Raw genomic sequence first — 21,746 nt, 5'->3', positions numbered from 1 at the left:
TGGAGTTTGACCCTAAACAATTTTGTGTGATGGATCACTGACCCTTGAAGATTGGAGTTTGACCCTAAACAATTTTGTGTGATGGATCACTGACCCTTGAAGATTGGAGTTTGACCCTAAACAATTTTTGTGTGATGGATCACTGACCCTTGAAGATTGGAGTTTGACCCTAAAACAATTTTGTGGTGATGGATCACTGACCCTTGAAGATTGGAGTTTTGACCCTAAACAATTTTGTGTGATGGATCATTGACCCTTGAGTTTTAGAATCTACCAAACACACTGTAACATGTAAACCATTTCTTGAATCTTGATTTTTTTTCCTTTTTTTAACTATCTTAGAAAAAAAAGTTTTGTTTTTTTTCTTGAAATATTTTGGCTTATCTGGAGGCATGCAACTTTAAACATTACTATTCATTTATGGAATTATTAACTTTTCCCTTCTAATAAGCGTAGTACTGTTAAATGTTCTTTATATTCTTCAAACAGCTTTGGACCTAAAATATGGGTAATGTGCATCTGAAAAACAAATAAAAATAAGAAAATAGAAAGATTAAAATGAAAAAATATTGAATAAAATGCACAAATATCTTTATTAACTTAGCCTAAATAAGAATCATCTGTACATGTACATACATGTATTGTCATGCTATAAAAATCAGTTATTTTCTTGTAATATTTTTATTATACATTTATAGTAAATACATTTATCAAAAAATATTATCATTTCTTTTATCATAAATACATTTTATCAAAAAAGATATTATAAGAAAATAACTGATTTTCTATAGCATGACAGTATGATAAAGTTTTGTTTGGTTTAAAGTCATACCAACACAGTAATACTAATATGCTGACATTCTAGCTTAACTACAAGTATCCTTACGTGTCCTTTGGACACAAGTGGGCACCTACATGTAACAAGAAACACCAACAGTTTTAAAGTCATATTGTGACTTTCCAGCTTCACTAATGAAGACTTCAATTGCCCTTTCGAGCATTATTTAAGGCTTGAGCTGGCACATCAGTAGAACCACTGACATCCCGTAAGTTAGCTGGATAACTTTCTGACATGAAAAAAGTCTCTAGGGGTTGTAAGTATGATCATTTTACCACTTCATAGTGATTTGAAGGAAATTGTTCTTTAAAAATTGTCTATGTGACCTTACTACATATGACAAAGTATTTAATTCATTTTTTTTTTACATTTTTTATGTACAGACATGGTTCATTCTAGATGAAAAACTGTACTGTAAGTTTTCAACAAATAAATTATAAATCAACTGATCTAAAGCTGAATTTAGTGATTCACCAAAACCTGTTGACACATATACTTATATAAACTTGTTGACTAGCACATATACTTATATAGACAATCTTTCTTTTTAAACAGTATTTTGAAATATAAAATATTAGTATTTTGAAATATAACAGTCCTTATGTTTGTTGTTGTTGTTTTTGGCTTTAACACCAATTTTAACACATTGTTTGGTCATAATTCAGTTAATCCACCTATCAAGTTTTCCTGGATAACTAACCAGTAACTACTAAGTTAACTGACTGGTACTTTCTGCATAATTTGTAAATCAGCGGTAAGAGACAAACAAGAGGGCCATGATGGCCCTGAAGTCGCTCACCTGTATATAGGCCCCTCGGAGCGGGGCCAGTTTAAATCCCAGGGCTTTTATTTGAACAAACTTGGTAGACACCCATTAGAAGATGTTTCATGCTAAACATCTAAGGTCTAGCTTGTTGGGTTTTTTAAAAGAAGATTTTTTAAGATTTTTCTTTACACATATATTTAAAAACAATGACACCCCTGGGGCAGGGCCAGTTTTGACCCCAGGGCTTTTATTTGAACAATCTTTGTAGACACTTACTAGAAGATGTTTCATGCTTAATATCTAAACTGTAGCTATTCGGGTTTTTTCGAAGAAGATTTTTAAGTTTTTGCTATATACATATAACGAAAATCAATGTCCCCCGGGGCGGGGCCAATTTTGACCCCAGGGCTTTTATTTGAACAAACTTGATGATCCAACCAGCCACCCCTAGATAAGAAATCCTATGCTCTTCCCAATGAGCTAAGCCAGCATTTTTGGGTCGAACTTTTAAGGATTGGCACCCGTGCCTGGCTCTTTTCAGGTGGCAAAGAACATTTATGCAGATTTAAGATGTACAAGGTAAATCAAAGGTTCAAGACTAAAACATTACCTGCATTTCTTGTTCATCACTTATCATACTAATTATATCAAGCACCTTTCTTAGATTGTCATAGCCAACTCCAGCTGTTAGTTCACTGAAATATAGATAATGAAATTTTACACCATTTGTCAAGACAAGTAGTTCACTGAAATATAGATAATGAAATTTTACATCATTTGTCAAGACAAAGTAGTTCACTGAAATATGGGTAATGACATTTTACATCATTTGTCAAGGCAAGAAGTTCACTGAAATATAGGTAATGACATTTTACATCATTTGTCAAGTCAAATTAGTCCACTTAAATAAAGATAATGAAACTGTACATCATTTGTCAAATCAGAAAATCCAAAAGCAAAATAATTTTAATCACTAATTAGCAATATATAAGTTACATTTTCTACAGGTCTGTTTTTATACAATTACATTATTATGGTTTATAAAGAACTTATTTTAGGAAGATATACGCATACACATACACTTTCTAATCTGTTCCTGGAACCAACATGTTCTGAGCAATGAGTGTAAAGTTTCTTGCTTAAGAAAACAACTTGCCCTTGGCAGGCTTGAACCCATGTGACTAGCGATCACTAGATTACTAGTCTGACGTGTTAACCACTCAGCCATGCTGCCACTTAATTATGTTATTTTTACTGATATGTTCAGTATTAGGGATGTCAAGATATTTAGTTTGTGTATTTGGATTTGTTTTACGGTGCACCAACACAATTTAAGTCATATGGCACTGAAACAGAAAAGATGAATTTGGCAAAACCTTGGATGTTACAAACTTAAAGCAACACCAGGGTTCAAAGCCACCTCACCTGCTGGAGCTAAGAGATGCATATACTTCAGTAATGTAAACTAATTTAGTTGCCTCTTACGATCACACAGGGTTAAATGGTGGCTGCAAATCTGATGCCTCAACACTTAAAAGGCAACCCTTCAGCCAGAAGTAATAAGAAACTAGAGAGATGATAACTTACTGTTGTACAATCAGAATCTGTTCATTCCTCTCAGCATCACTACAACCGTTCTGAATACAGCCTGTAAATTAATACAAGATTGTTTCATTTATACATCCTTTGGGTTAAACTAAACTTTTTTGTATATATATTAATGTAAGATAATTTGATTTATAGAACCTTTGGGTTAAACTAAACTCTTATTCACATTATTTTTTTAACTAAGTGCTTCATTTTCCTTTGGGTTAACCTTATCTTTTTATTCACATTATCTTTTAACTAAGTAATTCATTTTGCAAACATGTTTTTCAAGAGAAAGGGCAATAACTACACATATAATGCTTGACTGTTTAGAAACTTTCTGTAACAAATAAAAGAACTGAATACAATGTATATCTGAGAAAGTGCTAAAACCTGACATATAAAGCTAACATGACTCAAACATGACTGTTTGTTTACATTAACTTTACTTATGAAAGGTATTTTTTTTAAACAAATCATCCCCCCCCCCCCCCCCGAATAATTGGCCATCAACCAGATACAGGAGACAACAAAAATTTGGATTACAGTTCAGAACATGCTGGCTTAATTTGGCCATGAAGTGTGGCAAGACACCTTTCAAATGCTCATAACTAAAAGGGAATGTTCTGGATAGATCACCATCAACCCCAGACCTAATGAGTTTAAATGAGTTGCATTAAAGAACACAATCCACTTTAAGATCATTTGCTCCCCTTTCGTTTTGACACCCCTCTTTTCATTTTTAACACTCCTCTTTCATTTCCTCTCATCCCCTTTTGTTTTAGACACTCCTCTTTCATTTCCTTCCCTCCCCTATCAATTTTCCACTCTTTTCATTTCACCCCTTCCCTTTCATTTCCTTCCCTCCCCTTTTCATTTTAGACACTCCTCTTTCATTTCCTTCCCTCCCCTATCAATTTTCCACTCTTTTCATTTCACTCCTTCCCTTTTGTTTTTGACTCTCCCCTTTTCATTTTTGACAGTCCTCTTTCATTTCCTCTCCTCCCCTTTCGTTTTTAACACTCCTCTTATTTTCCCTCCCTCCCCTTTCATTTTTGCCACTCCTTTTCATTTCAACCCTCCCCTTTAATTTTTGACACTTCTCTTTCATTTCCTCTCCTCCCCTTTGATTTTTGTTACTCATCTTCATTTTAATCCCTCCCTACCCTTTCTTTAATTCCTGACAGTTTAAATGCACTTTCAAAACTTAATTGGTCTGCCCCTCTGTTTCAGCTTATTCCATGACAAATTCCCTCCTCCCAACACACATAATGCCTCATTCAGAGCCTGAATAATGCAAGTGGCTGCATTCAGGGAACATGATGATTTATTTATATGATGTTTTAAAAAAAACACTTAAATTATCAATGAGGACTCAATCAGGAAACAATCAGGGCATAATCATGAACAATATGTTTAGTACAAAAGGATATAATTAGGACACAAGAGGAATATTAATTACAATTAGGACAAGGTTAAATTGAGGCATTTTCAATACATGTTTTGAGGCATCCTTGTACAAGTTTTATTGTAATTTCTGCAGGTTATGATATTTTGTAAAAGCTAAGAATAATTTATAACCCTTTCCTGTGATATATGGGGCCAATAAAATTAAAGCAAAGCTAATCCTATAGCATGCTGTCATACAAAAAATACATGCATTGTATATAGATATAAAATTTGAAATGTATAAATTCAGAAACTTTTTTTGTTTTGTTTGGTTTTACAGTGGTCATAGGGCAATATATAAAATATGTAACAACCCTTCAGGGCAACCCCTAAGTCACCAGGGGGGGGGGGGGGCTTTTTTATTATTTACTGTTCTGTCCTGGCAACAATATAGAATTTTTTATACCAAATATTGCACAAAGTAATGACACTGATAGCAAAACATTTCTCATTTGAAAATAAAAACAATTTGCGAATCATACCAAATCAAACAGAAAAAAAATTAACACTTGAAACTTTTACATACAATTTAAAAGAATGGGCTGAAGGATGTGGAAAAAGTCTGATAGGAAGTTTGTTAACTATGGACCAGAAGAGCTAAATTAACCCTAACTACACTAAATATTTTAAATGGACTTGTCCATCTTTCAATGTGGACAAAACCATTCACCACTTAAATAATTTTTCCACTTTCAGGGTAAATTTCAAGATATGTACCAACTGCATTAGGAACAGTGTAGATAAGTGGTGGCCAATCTTTTGTTTGCAATGGTCACATGGGTAGAATCAATAACAGCCAGCAGTCTAATGGTTAAAATACACAGACATTGTAAAGGTCACAGGTAATCTTTCAAGCCTTTTGGGTGCAAAAAATACAACACATAAGATGCTTGACAAGAGCTGTCGGTAAGAGAGCCCCCTAACTAATCTTAATGCTTGATAGTAAAAAACCATTGATAATGTTAAATTTCAGGGCCAATATTTTTTTCGGACAAAGTCCTTTAGTTATTAGTTGGACTTCCTGCAAAATAACCAGGGAAGGACTGAATACAAAAAGAATTTTCATTTGTCATTGCAGAATTGCAAACTGAAATCAGTGAATCTCATTGGTCATTCTTAAATAAAATGTAAAGGACAGTTCTAACCATTCTAAAATAAAATTTTAAGGATAGCTCTAAAATAAAAGTATGGGATAGTTTTCGCAACAATAAAACAAAATTTAAAGGAAAGTTCTAAATAAAATATACAAGAATGAGGATAGCTAATTGTAAATGATTACAAAATTTATGTGAGACACCTAAAATAGAAATTGTCCTACGTTGAAAAATCATCAATATAAATAATGCTATAATTTAATTTCAACGTTTACAAAATGTGAATTTTCATAGCTACAAGAAATAATTATTACGTCAGTGTAATGCAAGCATTGCTAACATTTCTTCTTGTATTGAATAATATAATTTTGCATGCTAACTAGTTTTATTTTGGCTGAGTGTCTTTTTGAAAGATACTTCTTGTTTCATATCCATGTTACAGTAATAGGCCTTGGAGAGAGTCCTATAATGCTCTCAAAGAAGTGTATAAAATTTCAACTTGTTTCAAAGCCAGATGTCAATGAAATATGAAAATGTCTGAGGTGGTACACAAACTTTAATGTAAATTCTAAATAAAACTAGAACTATCACTAAATGTGATTAATACCCCCACAAGTCTGCTTCGGAAATGAGGATGTTACTAGTAACAGAATACCTTGTAATAGAATTGAAACATAGAGTTATGGTTGTGGGCAATTAAAGATAATTGTGGTTCATGTATGTTGCATTTCCTTTCAATGTGGTTGGCCATTGATGAAGTTTAATTGAATTACTCTGTAATAAGTCCAGAAAGACAAATAAAAAGAACAAAGGGCAATAACTCTATAAATACTGAAGATAGAGTTATAGTTCTTGTGCACTGCACTTCCTCTTATTGTGCTTGACCATTGTATGAAGTTGTTTTGAATTCCAACCAGTACGTTTTAAGTTATGCTCCGGACAAGGAAAAGTATCAAAGGGCAGTAACTCTGTATTTTGTCAAAATGGAGTTATGGCTCTTGTGCACTGCACTTCCTTTTAATGTCCTTGACAACTGTATGATGTTGTACTGAATTCCAAACAGTAGTTTTCAAGTTATGCTCTGGACAAGGAAAAGTAACAAAGGGCAATAACTCTGTCATTAGTCAAGATGGAGTTATGGTTCTTGTGCACTGCACTTCCCCTTATTGTGCTTGACCATAGTATGAAGTTGTTTTGAATTCCAACCAGTAGTTTTCAAGTCATGCTCTGGACAAGGAAAAGTAACAAAGGGCAGTAACTCTGTAATTAGTCAAGATGGAGTTATGGTTCTTATGCACTGCACTTCCTCTCAATGTGCTGGACCATTGTATGAAGTTATAATAAATTGCAACAATTAGTCTTTAAGTTATGGTCCGGACAAAAGAAAGCAATGGAAAAGTAATAAAGGGCAATAACTCTGTAATTACTTTAGATAGCGTTATGGTTCTTATGCACTGCACTTCCTCTCAAAGTGCTTGACCATTGTATGTAGTTATATTGAATTCCAACCATTAGTCTTCAAGTTATGGTCCGGACAAAAAAAAGAAGGCAATGGAAAAGCAACAAAGGGCAATAACTCTGTAATTACTTTAGATAGGGTAATGGTTCTTGTGCACTGCACTTCCCCTTATTGTGTTTGACAATTGTATGAAGTTGTTTTGAATTCCAACCAGTAGTTTTCAAGTTATGCCACGGACAAGGAAAAGTAACAAAGGGCAATAACTCTGTAATTAGTCAAATAGAGTTATGTTTCTTACGCACTGCACTTTTTCTCAATGTGCTTGACCATTGTATGCAGTTATATTGAATTCCAACCATTAGTCTTCAAATTATGCTCCGGACAAGGAAAATGCAACGGACAAAAAAAAAAGCAAATGGAAAAGCAACAAAGGGCAATAACTCTGTAATTACTTTAGATAGAGTTATGGTTCTTGTGCACTGCACTTCCCCTTATTGTGTTTGACAATTGTATGAAGTTGTTTTGAATTCCAACCAGTAGTTTTCAAGTTATGCCCCGGACAAGGAAAAGTAACAAAGGGCAATAACTCTGTAATTAGTCAAGATAGAGTTATGGTTCTTATGCACTGCACTTCCTCTCAATGTGCTTGACCATTGTATGTAGTTATATTGAATTCCAACCATTAGTTTTCAAGTTATGCTCCGGACAAGGAAAATGCAACGGACGTCTGGACCGACCGACCGACCGACCGCCCGACCGACCGACCAACCACCGGGTGACTCCTATATACCCCCCCAAACTTCGTTTTTGGGGGTATAACAAGAGGGCCATGATGGCCCTGAGTCGCTAACCAGAAACAACTGCTTTCCAGTGTTGGAATGTCAATATATTCTAATATTAAATTTGAGCATAGAATGCATGTTTAAACAATAATTTGAAGAAATGCCATGACCTGGGGTATTTAAGCTTTAGCTTAAACGGGGCTAATCAAATTAATATGAGCAAACTTGATAAAAGACTACTTAAGAATGCTACAAAGTTTGGTGATCATCTATCAATTATTTCAATGATGTTCAAAGGTTTTTTCTATTTTTCTATTTTTAGCTTAAGTGGCCCCTAAAAGGGGCTAATCAAATTAATATGAGCAAACTTGATAAAAGACTACCCAAGGACAATGTTTGGTGATCATTCATCAATTACTGTAAAATCATTATTATTCGTGGGGCACGAATTTTCGTGGGTAGGTCAATCCACGAATTTAAGATCCCACGAACTTTTATCCCAACAAATACTTCTTACCAAGTCTTTGTTTTATGTATTACAAACATGCGTTGGCTCTGTTCCGGCCGATATTTCGTGAAATGGATGTATATACAAACAGATAATCAGGTTAGTGACATATTAAATCTGTTTACAATATTTGAGACACTTGAAAGAAAACTCGATTATATGTCCTCAATTTACGGTCACAAATGTCGCATATACGTACTTGATCGTTGTAGTCTACTAGGACTTGATTGCGTCAACAAGAACACTTGACATAATCAAATAAATATGGGAACCCAGGCAGTGCAATAATTAGCGCTGATAAAAATTGTCAGTTTGCTCTTATTTATTAAAAAAAAGTCTTTGATATTATTGTCGTAAGTACACAAAACTATAAAAAAAAATGCGATCGCTAAAACAGACTTATTGTACATTCTTTTGTCCTTTTAAATGATCAAGTTCATGAATTTTAATCTGTATTTGTGCGAAATTCAATGCTATTCCGTCAACATCAAAGACGCCACCGATTTTTACAAGATATAAAAAAAAATACAAGATTCACACATACTCGTGTTATTTACCGAGATTAATTTTTATGCATGTAAATTTACACAGTCGCTGTGACGTTGCGTGTAGTTAAGTACTGTCAAATATGTTAAGACCAATTAAGGGTGTAAACTTACTAGCTGGTTAAAACCTGTCGGGTGTAGTATAAATTATGCGATGTTTACATCGGCGAATTACAGGGGCAGTGTGTATATCATGTCACATAAATGTGTTAATTGCAGTCAATTATCGGCAATTATTTTACTGTGCTATATTAGTTATGCCCAGAGGCAAGGATTAAATTTATTGACAAGCGCTGTGTGACAAGTAAAGATATGTACATGTTGTAAGTAAAAATGTTCGGCGATTAAGTTTAAGATTATTTTGCATTTGCTAGGTAACTGAATTTTTTTTAACAAGAAAACGAAAATCCACGAATTTAAGAACCCACAAAAATGCCCTTTTTGATAAAACCACGAAATTTCATGCCCACGAATTTAAGTGAATTCGCAGTAGTTCTGTAGCTATAGCACTTAAATGAATATCAATTTTTAATTTTAGCGGCCCCTAAAATGGGCTAATCAAAATAATATGAGCAAACCTGATAAAAGACTACCCATGAATGCTTCGGACAATGTTTGGTAATCATCCATTTATTAGTTTTGTAGAAATAGACATTTAAAGGTATTTCTATTTTTAGCTTTACCAGCCCCTAAAAGGGGCTAATCAAATGAATATGAGCAAATTTGATAAAAGACTATCCAAGAATGCTACAGACAAAGTTTGGTGATCTTCCATCAATTAGTTCTGTAGAAATAGACATTTAAAGGTATTTCTATTTTTAGATTTGCGGCCCCTAAAAGGGGCCAATCAAAATTATATAGGCAAACTTGATAAAAGACTACCTATTGGTGATCATCCATCAATTAGTTCTGTAGAAAAATAGACATTTAAAGGTATTTCTATTTTTAGCTTTTGCGGCCCCTAAAAGGGGCCAATCAAATTTATATGAGCAAACCTTATAAAACACTACCCAAGAATGCTACAGACAAAGTTTGGTGATCATCCATCAATTAGTTCTGTAGGAGAAGATGTTTAAAAGTTTTTTCTATTTTTAGCCCTAGAGACCCCTAAAACAAGCCAATCACAATAATATTAACAAACTTGATAAAAGACTATCTAAGAATGTTACAGACAAAGTTTGGTGATCATCCATCCATTAGTTCTCTAGAAATAGACATTTAACAGTTTTTCTATTTTTAGCTTTAGCAGCCCCTAAAAGGGGCCAATCAAATTAATATGAGCAAAATGGGTCAAAGACAGAAAAGGCCAGGTTGCATTTATACACCAAATATCATGAGGCTGTGATATTACGAAAAAAAATTTCCATTGACCCATTAATGTCGAAAATTTAATTCAGTAGGTAAACAGGAAGAGGATTAGCTACACACCTAAAATCGAATCCCACAGTATGGGACCATGTATCAATGCTGTATGCCAAATATCAAGAGGCTGTGATTAGTAGTTTCTGAGAAAAATGTTACGAAAATTTCCTACCATTGACCATTAATGTGAACAGGAAGTGGATGAGCTGCAGACTTGAAATTGAATCCCACAGTATGGGACCATGTGTCAATGCTGCATGCCAAATATCAAGAGGCTGTGATAAGTAATTGCTGAGAAAACTGTTACGAAAATTTCCTACCATTGACCATTAATGTCAAAAAATCTAACTAATTTAACTAAGTGGATAAACAGTAGGTGGATGAGCGACAGACTTGAAATCGAATCCCACAGTATGGGACCATGTGTCAATGCTGCATGCCAAATATCAAGAGGCTGTGATAAGTAGTTGCTGAGAAAACTGTTACGAAAATTTCCTACCATTGACCATTAATGTCAAAAAATCTAACTAATTTAACTAAGTGGATAAACAGGAAGTGGATGAGCGACAGACCTGAAATCAAATCCCACAGTATGGGACCATGTGTCAATGCTGTATGCCAAATATCAAGAGGCTGTGATAAGTAGTTGCTGAGAAAACTGTTACGAAAATTTCCTACCATTGACCATTAATGTCAAAAAATCTAACTAATTTAACTAAGTGGATAAACAGGAAGTGGATGAGCGACAGACCTGAAATCAAATCCCACAGTATGGGACAATGTGTCAATGCTGTATGCCAAATATCAAGAAGCTCTGATAAGTAGTTGCTGAGAAAACTGTTACAAAAATTTCCTACCATTGACCATTAATGTCAAAAAATCTAACTAATTTAACTAAGTGGATAAACAGTAGGTGGATGAGCGACAGACTTGAAATCGAATCCCACAGTATGGGACCATGTGTCAATGCTGCATGCCAAATATCAAGAGGCTGTGATAAGTAGTTGCTGAGAAAACTGTTACGAAAATTTCCTACCATTGACCATTAATGTCAAAAAATCTAACTAATTTAACTAAGTGGATAAACAGGAAGTGGATGAGCGACAGACCTGAAATCGAATCCCACAGTATGGGACCATGTGTCAATGCTGTATGCCAAATATCAAGAGGCTGTGATAAGTAGTTGCTGAGAAAACTGTTACGAAAATTTCCTACCATTGACCATTAATGTCAAAAAATCTAACTAATTTAACTAAGTGGATAAACAGGAAGTGGATGAGCGACAGACCTGAAATCAAATCCCACAGTATGGGACAATGTGTCAATGCTGTATGCCAAATATCAAGAAGCTCTGATAAGTAGTTGCTGAGAAAACTGTTACGAAAATTTCCTACCATTGACCAATAATGTCAAAAAATCTAACTAATTTAAATAAGTAATTTAAATAAGGATAAACAGGAAGTGGATGAGCGACAGACCTGAAATCAAATCCCACAGTATGGGACAATGTGTCAATGCTGTATGCCAAATATCAAGAGACTGTGATAAGTAGTTGCTGAGAAAACTGTTACGAAAATTTCCTAGCATTGACCATTAATGTCGAAAAATCTTACTAATTTAACTAAGTGGATAAACAGGAAGTGGATGAGCGACAGACCTGAAATCAAATCCCACAGTATGGGACCATGTGTCAATGCTGTATGCCAAATATCAAGAGGCTGTGATAAGTAGTTGCTGAGAAAACTGTTACGAAAGTTTTTTTCCCCGCCGGCCCGCCGCCCAACATTCACCATAGTATAACCCGGGTTTGCACCAGTGCAACCCAGCCAAAAATTAATAAAACACTACCCAAGAATGCTACAGACAAATTTTTGGGATCATCCATCAATTAGTTCTGTAGGAGAAGATGTTTAAAGGTTTTTCTATTTTTAGCCCTAGAGACCCCTAAAAGGGGCCAATCAAAATAATATTAGCAAACTTGATAAAAGACTACCTAAGAATGCTACAGACAAAGTTTGGTGATCATCCATCAATTAGTTCTGTAGAAATAGACGTTTAAAGGTTTTTCTATTTTTAGCTTTAGCGGCCCCTAAAAGGGGCCAATCAAATTCATATGAGCAAACTTGATAAAAGACTACCCAAGAATGCTACAGACAAAGTTTGGTGATCATCCATCCATTAGTTCTGTAGAAGAAGATGTTTAAAGGTTTTTCTATTTTTAGCCCTAGAGACCCCTAAAAGGGGCCAATCAAATTAATATGAGCAAACTTGATAAAAGACTACCCAAGAATGCTACAGACAAAGTTTGGTGATCATCCAATCATTAGTTCCGTAGAAGAAGTTGTTTAAAGGTTTTTCTGTTTTTAGCTCTGCTGACCCCTAAAAGGGGCCAACTGGAATGACATGAGCAAATTCAAGTGTGACTGTCACAAGGATGCTACAGACCAAATTTGAAGTAAATCTGTCCAGTAGTTTCAGAGAAGAAGACCATTGTTGACGCATGACGACAGACGATGGACGCCGGAGCATCCCCCTTTGATACTAATAGCTCACCCTGAGCCTTCGGCTCTGGTGAGCTAAAAAGGGGGCATTATTCTGACAAAATGCTTGCTAGAGTTACCTTCTCCTGTTTACATGTTAGGGACATCATGGTGAACAAGTGTGCAAAGTTTCAAAGCCATATGTCTATGGACTTTGAAAATATTTGAGGTGGCACACAAACTTTAACATAAGTTGTTATGTAGACGCTCGGGTGACTAGGATAGCTACACTTATTCTGCTAAAAATGCATTATTTCAGGCTTGAAGTGGCAGCAATAACAAAATATGAACCTTTTAAGTTTTGTTTCTAGCTGGATAAGTTTTTAACAGGAAATGATTATAATATTCTTGTTAAGATTTGAACTTGAGGGGGTGGAAGGCAAATGATTTGATGTCAGTGACATAAATAAACCACTCGTTGAGAAAATCACCTTGAGCCAATACATGAATGTTTTCAATGGGCAATAAAAGGGTCCACCTGACTATAACTACAGTATAATTAAAAGCATCGTGTTAATTCAACTTACTGATGATATCTTGTATGGACGATTTACCATTCTCATCAGATAGTGTACTATATAAAACAAAATAAGCATGCAGGAAAATATATGTATATATTATACTAATAAAGTGACTGTTAGAGAAATAAAAGGAATGTGACAACTTATTAACCCTTTATCATGCTAAATATCTTAAATGGACTTGCCCATCTTTCAATCTGGTCAAAACCATTAGTAGTTAATACAGAAAATTTTAAAATATGTAGTGACTGAATTGCGTACAGTGCAGACCATGATAAGAGAGCACAAAGTGCCAACTGATCTTGGTCAGTACTATTTACATGGGTGTAATCTGTTGCCATAAAAATGCTTAAGTTTAACCCTGAACATGCTGAATATTTTAAATGGACCTGTCCCACTTCCATTTTTTGGACTGTCCATTATAAATTTTAGGGATATCAATTTGAATACTTAAAATTTTTCCGCCAACAGTATAGAGCCTGGTCAGACTGCACGGATGTGCAGGCTGGCCTGGCTCTATACTGGTGGCAAAGACTTAATGCTTTCAGGTCCAGCACTTAAAGGGTGAATTATATCTACTTAGTTTTGTATTTTCAACTTTCCTAGATATTTTTTGGAATGTGTATGTGTTTTAAATCAGACAAAAATGGTGTTTAAAGTAGCATGCTTCTAAATCTGACAAAATCTCAGATCTGGATTATTTTTGGTATACAAACATTAAAATATATCAGTTTTACTTCCACAGTATTATTTTGTAATTAAAGAGCATTAATATGATGTCAAAATGCCCCGTCCCCTTATTGGCAGCGACGAAATTGCATTTTTTCATCAATAAACCGGTATGATATCCTTTGACTTCATATAATGATTTCATTTGACTTCATTGGCTTAAATTTTATAAAGTTTGTAAGAAGTTAAAGGCAACAATTTGAAATAATAACATTGAAAATAATAAATTTTTGGAGCAGACTTTCTTGTCATCTTTATTCCTACAGCATGGTTTAATACAGACATAAAACAAACTGATTTTTGTTCGAATTAATAAGTTGTCACAATAGAAAATAATAATATGAAACTTATAATATTATCTATATTTATGACAATTATAACTGTGAAATTGGGTTTCTACAAATTCAGTCAAAACAAGAGCCATGTCAACATGGCCATCCCCTGCCGAATGTGTTTGCTCATTGGAAGAATGTATATGTAGTAGAGCAGAATAATTCCATTTTAAGAAGTCTTTTGGTAATGAAAACTGATGGCTATAGTGATTACAGATTTGAAACCTATGTGAATACTGATGGCTGAAAATAACAAAGGGCAATTACTGAAAAATAATGCAGGGTAGGTTATCATTCTTGTGTGCTGCATACCTCCTCAGTAAAATCTATCCACCTATGAAGTTTCAAGTTGATACCTCAAATACTTTTTGAGAAAAAAATTGAATTGAAAAATTAAGTATGAAAAAGAACAAAGGGCAATAACTCAAAAATTATAAAAGGTAGAGTTATCATTCTTGTGCAGTGCATACCTCCTGAGTGAGATCTATGCACCTATGAAGTTTCATTTTGATATCTCAAAGGCTTTTTGAGTTATGCTCTGGACAAAAATTAATTTTGAAAAATAACAAAGGGCAATAACTCAAAAATAATGCAGGGTAGAGTTATCATTCTTAAGCACTGCACTCCTCCTCAATGAGATCCATCCACCTTTGAAGTTTCAAGTTGATACCTCAAATACTTTTTGAGATAAGCTCTGGACAAAATAGCATGAAAAAAAAAGGGCAATAACTCAAAAATTGTATAGGTAAGAGTTATCATTCTTGCGCACAACATTCCTCCTCAATAAGATCTATCCACCTATGACATTTCATGATGATATCTCAAACACTTTTTGAGTTATGCTCCACTCAGGTGAAAAATTAGGTATGAAAAATAACAAAGGGCAATAACTCAAAAATTATGAAAGGTAGAGTTATCATTCTTGTGCACTGCACACCTCCTGAGTGAGATCTATGCACCTATGAAGTTTCATGTTAATATCTCATAGGCTTTTGGAGTTATGCTCTGGACAAAAATCAATTTTGAAAAATAACAAAGGGCAATAACTCAAAAATCATGCAAGGCAGAGTTATCATTCTTGTGCACTGCACTCCTCCTCAATGAGGTCTATCCACCTATGAAGTTTCAAGTTGATAACTCAAATACTTTTAGAGATATGCTCCGGACAAAAATGTCGGACGGAAGGACGGACGGACAGACGGACGGAAGGTCGGACGGAGACTATTTCTATATCCTCCGCCGAAATTTTTCGGCGGGGGATAATAAAGGATATTATGTCAGTTCAGCAAATGAATGTGGGATAGAAGATTGTGTCTTTTTATTTTTCACCAGTAGAAAATGAGAACACAGAAATCAACTTCTTTTCATAGAAACTTTATAGGAAAATTTACCATAAAACATAAATTGAGCTAAGAGAAATACAATTACATTATAGGCTGAAGATGAAGAGGGTTGTACGCTTGTCAGGATTTCAGCACATTTTTGGTCTGTTCAACCAGCCTTTCCGTGTAACTAACCAGTTATTACCAATTTTTTGGCAAGTGACAGACTACTAATCCCACATGGTTTCTTAGCAATTGGAGACAAAAGACCATTACACTAAATGTCAGAGATCAACCGTAATGGACAAATTTTCCTTTGCCTGAGGATTGAACCTTTAGACCCCTAGATTACAAATCAAATGCTCTCCCTAGGGAGCTTCCACAGCAGGTAGACAAAGAATATTGTCTTACAGGCTATTAACACATTCAAAACTTCTTAATGTAAGTAAGTACCAAGAAATTAATTCCATTTTAAACATGGCAACATAAAAATCTTCCAAAATGACCAATAATTTTTGGGGAAAAAATCTAACAAGAGAATGCATTAACTTTTGTTAAACAAGTGTCTGAGAAGTACATAATTTTCAAGAAAGGGACTTAATTCTGATTGGTTGAAAGTTGATTGATAAGAGTTATGTCTCTTTTCCTCATTATCCTATAGGCACATGGGAAATGTCCAGAGTGTACAATGCCAAAAGGATACATCCCTTTAATACAAAATAATTTTATGTCTTTGCAATTTTTCAAGTAGATAAGTTGCATTTACTTGAGGGGAACAAACTTGGGATTCTCTAGTAAACTAGAGTACAGATATATCTCATAAACAAAAATGTATCTCAGAAAATTTCAAATTATAGAATAATAAACACCAAAAGCTAGCGTAAACAAACAAAGCACAAACTTTTTTTACAAATCAGTGCATCACATCTATATAACAACTTCCACACATAGCTGTTGCCAAAACAATTTCTCTTAATGCTCAAAGCAATCACATCAGATAATGAAACCTATTTCACCAAAGGTAGAAAGCAATGTAATCAATGAAGTCAAAGCAATTTCACCACAATGGCCAAAGCAAAGAAACACCCTTATTCCTGTTAGAATATCTTAAACAGGTAAAACAGAAAGAGGGCAAAATGAAATATTGTCAGTTGAAAACAAATCTGACTAAATATGCAAAATAATAACTACGATTGATGGCTATAACACTATTGGCCAAAAATGATAACTGTTAACATAGTCAGTACGTGTATTTAAGTTTGTGTGCTGCTGTGCTAATTATTATTTGATTTTATGATAATTCAAGAAATACTATGTGTACCTGTGACTTCATTTCCATGTTTGATTAGCCCAAAGCCAACTGAATTTCTAAAATGGACTTGCCCAACTCTCATTTTTGAGACCATCGATTATCATTTTGGGAATATCAAGATGTAAATTTAAAGTTTGGTCAGGAAACAGTATAGAGCCTCGTAAGATTGCACTGATGAGCCTCACTGGCCTGGCTCTATTCTGATGACGAAGGCTAATATAAAGTTCAGTTTGAGCACAGTAAGGATAAACTTGAGAAAGAATAACTTTAAATGAGAATTAAACTGCAAACTGTTATATAGATTTCTTAACAGCTTCTGATGTACCATACCCACAATGCATTGCTACACTGACATAAAACCCTTTAAAGACTTTACAGTGATATAATTGCAATAATATAGAATAATAGTGATGTTATTTTTATACTTTATCAAATTTAATGTCAAAAGTATCAATTAAATTATTGAACATTCTGCTTTATCATAAAGATGAACTAAATATATAAGTGAAAAAATAAGAGAAGAAAACCTTGATATAAAAAGCCAAGACTAGCCAACCGATTACAATCCAATAGATTAACGATACACAATTTTTAGAAAAACTTCACAACACATCACAAACACATTGAGAAAAAAAATGCACAAACATACATAGCTCTTTGACACTGAAAATGGAACATTACTTAATACAGAAATCTGTACAGAAAATGTTTTTCTATACTCGGTTTAGCTATATGATACATGTACTTATTTACTTTCCAACAAAACTTTATTTGTCAAATATAGAAATATTTTAGATCGAAAGAACTAAATAGGTGAAACTAAATAGAATATATTTATACAATGTATTAAGAAATCAGGGAAAACTGTAATTATTAAGAATGTTACTATATATAGATATAAGGGGATACTATAAAAGTATGTTACTATGTTTAGAAAGAGGAAGTAACTACAAAGCATGTTACTATAAATAGAAATTGAGAGATACACAAAATGAATGTTACTATAAATAGAAATCAGAAAATATACAAAATTGTAAGTAAGTAATCGATAAGAAAAGACAAAACCAAGTAAGCACAGTTACAAGAGAACACAACTAAGATATGGGAAAAACAAGGGAGACAACTAAAACAAAGAAAATCTTGACAATATGAAGGCGTCCAGTTTTTTGTGTGAAGCTGTCCAGTTTTTCATAAAGATGTCCAGTTTCTTGGTTTATACTTACACAGAGTCCTCCTCTGTACTGTCTGATTTACTAAATCTCGCTGTTTGAGCACGGGTGAATAACTTTACGTTCTTTTCTTTACCTCCACTGTCCTGATAACACAAAAAAATACATTTATCTTCAAAATATGACAGATATAAAAGCTCTTTAATTAAAGGGTCATGTAAAAAGCCTAAATCAAGACTTGATGCTGATGTAACATTATGTGAATGCATAACATTTCATGTTTATCATTTTTGTACCATATAAGTAACCAAATGGTGTATTTCTATTGTTTTTATCAAAATGTGAATTACTTATAGAAAATGCGCCCATTGTAGACAAATGCACATTAAAAGAAGCCGTCAAGTACCACACAACCCTAGGATCATGGGTTAAAACTTAATTCTTTATATATATATTTTTGTGCTCAAAAAGAATGCTTTGAAAAAAAGCAATAATAAATAAAGGAATTACTATATAATTAAACTTTGAATGTATTTTACACCTGCATATATTAAAAACATTACCTGAGCTTCAACAGTATCTTGTGTTTGTTTCTTAGCTGAAAATAAACAAAAATATTTAAATGATATTCCCATTTTAATGGGATAGGTAAGGAAGACTTCACATGCCCCTCCTTGTATTATATTATATGATAATTATTGAATAATATCATTAACAGAGTGCACAAATTCAACATGCGCACAAAATGTTCTAAAATTTCTAAAATATTTCAATCAATATCAATGTCAAACAACTCTAGTTCATACCCATACCTCATACAGGCCCTTTTTTTCTCCCAATATAATATTGGCTCTGCACTAAAATATACATCGTCGGATACCCTCGATTGATAAACATGTCACATAACATGCAATCAACATGGGTAAAATGAATCGATTTGCGTCGATATACAGCAACAGGTGCATAAATATCTTCCAATGACATCGCGTTTAACAAATCTATATTCTTCAACAGTGGAGGTAAAAAACAACAAAAAATAAAATGGCAGTGCCCACGGTTGAAAACTGTTGTACATGTCTTGCTAAAATCAATGGCATAAACTATCGCCAAAGCAGTTATTCTGCAAGCAGATATCAATCAGAAAGGAAAACATCACGCAGTAAAAGTAAATTATCTATACTTTCTTGCTGGAAATCGTTTAATTTTTCGATGTTGAAAACTGAATTTAACGTGTCGTCTATGATTGTCTGTAATACCGAACGTCATACAGAACGAGCGTTTTGATTGGTTTTTATCGCCACATGAGATCGTGAGGCAGCCAATGAAATAGCTGCCTTTGACACACCTCTAAACGACTGAATATCGGCAAAAAATCCCACGGCTGATAAATGTTAATGGTTCGGCCATGGGTATCCGACGATGTAAAATATATTGGATTAAAAGCTCTGTTACAAGCAATGCAAATTACAGAAATAAAGATTGAAATTTACAAGCCAATCTGGCCAGTAATACAGGAATTTTCACTAGCCCAAATGAAAATTCACAAACCCAAATTAAGTAGTTTTTTTTTCTTCTTCTTTTTCTTTACTTTTTTTCTAAATAATATTCTGATGAATAAGTGTTACTGACTATATCACTATATAGCTCAAAATTTGTTTTCAATCATCTGTTTGTTTTTTTGTTTGTTTCATTTTATGCCTTTTCCCAACAGTATTTCAGTCATATAGGCGGGTTGTTTCCTAACCATCGTTCCTGGAGAGTTACACCAGTACTAGACTTCCTTCCTTCACGCTAAACTACCAAAGCATCTCCCGGGGATCGAAACCACGCCAGGGAGGTAACTGGATTAGAAGTCATCAACTCTAACCCCTCGACCACGGAGGCAGTTTTCAATCATCTAAAATACTTAAAAATGTTAAAACAAATTTTTAATAGCTGTGATGGCTGCTACTATACATCTGAAACACCTATTGAAGTAGCACATGTCTAATTAATTTGACCTTCATACGATGGATGGACGTACGGACGGATGGACGGACAACAGACAGCAGTCATAAAAGCTCATGCGGTCACTGTATGACAGGTGAGCTAAAAAGTAACACTATGGAATGATTTATTGTATATACAAATAATTTAGATCAGATTAAAGAATAAGTCCAAGCAATCTATAACCTACCCTCTGATTGCTTTTTAAGGTAGTTTGCTTTTTTCTTCTTGCCTTTACTTGGCGATAAATCCTGCAACAAAAATTGTTTTTTAACAGTGAAAAAAAAATAAACAGACAAACTCTAGATACTACAAAAATAAAGTTTGATCACTTAATATTTAATATACATGTATATAATACAATATTATCAAGACAACAAAAAAAGTTTTTACCATTAAATTGCTGGAAACCGAAATAGATTTGCCTTTGTCAACAGTATAGAGCCAGGTCAGCCTGCACATCCATGTAGTCTGACCAGGCTCTATACTCAGTGTTCAATCTAGAACTAATTCCCAGGGGGCCCTTCGGGCCCATAAACTTTTCAAAAGGGGGTCATTTGAGAAAAAAGGGGGCCCACACTTAAAATGAACATCAAATTCAAATAAGGTATTGTATCTTTTAAGTTACTTGTTCACGTACCATATTTAGACCAAAAACGGTTGCAAAATTCCAAAACAACTCAACTAAAAAAAAATGACATTAGCGTTGATACAGGCATAATTTTAAAAACTGATTGGTAAAGAAACGCGATGACATAATGATCAAAGAAAAATATGAATCTTATTTTAATGTTACAAGGGATATTTGATAATAATGTTCGGTTTTTTAATCAGCGCCCGATATATAAAGGAAAATCATATTTTGAAATCAGCTTTGTTTATGAAGAATATAAACTTACAATAGTCGCTAAAAACATTTACCCTTCTCAATATATCCAAGCGAAAAACAAAGTGTCAACAGGTGCTAAGACAATGTATATTGACATACCGGTACCTTTGATCTTTTGTCAGGGCAGCAGTTCTTACGTCACGCTTAAGATGTCTGTATTGATTAATGATATGCACAATGTTTTAGCGCCGACCAGCCAAAGACCAATCAAAGTTAATTTACTAAATTGTCAGACACTCCCTAGCCAATCGTGTTTGATTGCTCCATCTTTAAGACTTTTTTAATTGGATGAAGGCGTGTTCGTAATAATTTATGCACACTTCTCTATAATTAACTCGCACTTTTCACAAATATGTAAATTTTTTTTTCCTTTGGAAAGTAATTACATATTTATTTGTTTTGACCGTGAAAAAACTATAACTACACGCACGTATTGGATTATCTGTGACAATTTGTTTTGCTTATAAAAACTGTGACTCAAAAGTAAGTAATAGTTACGGTACGAAGAACAAGTCTACATAGTATTTACGGACGCGGACCGAGAGAGCGTAGCGAT

At 34.0% G+C, this 21,746-nt stretch overlaps 1 protein-coding gene across 1 annotated transcript; it reads right to left on the bottom strand.

Annotated features, from left to right (window-relative positions):
* Positions 1 to 202: 202 nt before the first annotated feature.
* LOC132742324 (uncharacterized) lies at positions 203 to 18,913 on the bottom strand (the record flags this gene model as incomplete). Its single annotated transcript, XM_060730691.1, is given in 6 exon segments — positions 203 to 519; positions 2,215 to 2,299; positions 3,192 to 3,252; positions 13,458 to 13,504; positions 18,370 to 18,461; positions 18,879 to 18,913. Coding segments are annotated over 6 exon segments (410 nt in total), but the record flags the coding sequence as incomplete, so codon positions are not given.
* Positions 18,914 to 21,746: the final 2,833 nt, after the last annotated feature.

This window comes from Ruditapes philippinarum, unplaced genomic scaffold, assembly GCF_026571515.1.
Source record: "Ruditapes philippinarum isolate M1 unplaced genomic scaffold, ASM2657151v2 ctg14669_1_1_1_1, whole genome shotgun sequence".
Lineage (NCBI taxonomy): Eukaryota > Metazoa > Mollusca > Bivalvia > Venerida > Veneridae > Ruditapes > Ruditapes philippinarum.
This window is presented reverse-complemented; position numbering and strand designations above follow the sequence as displayed.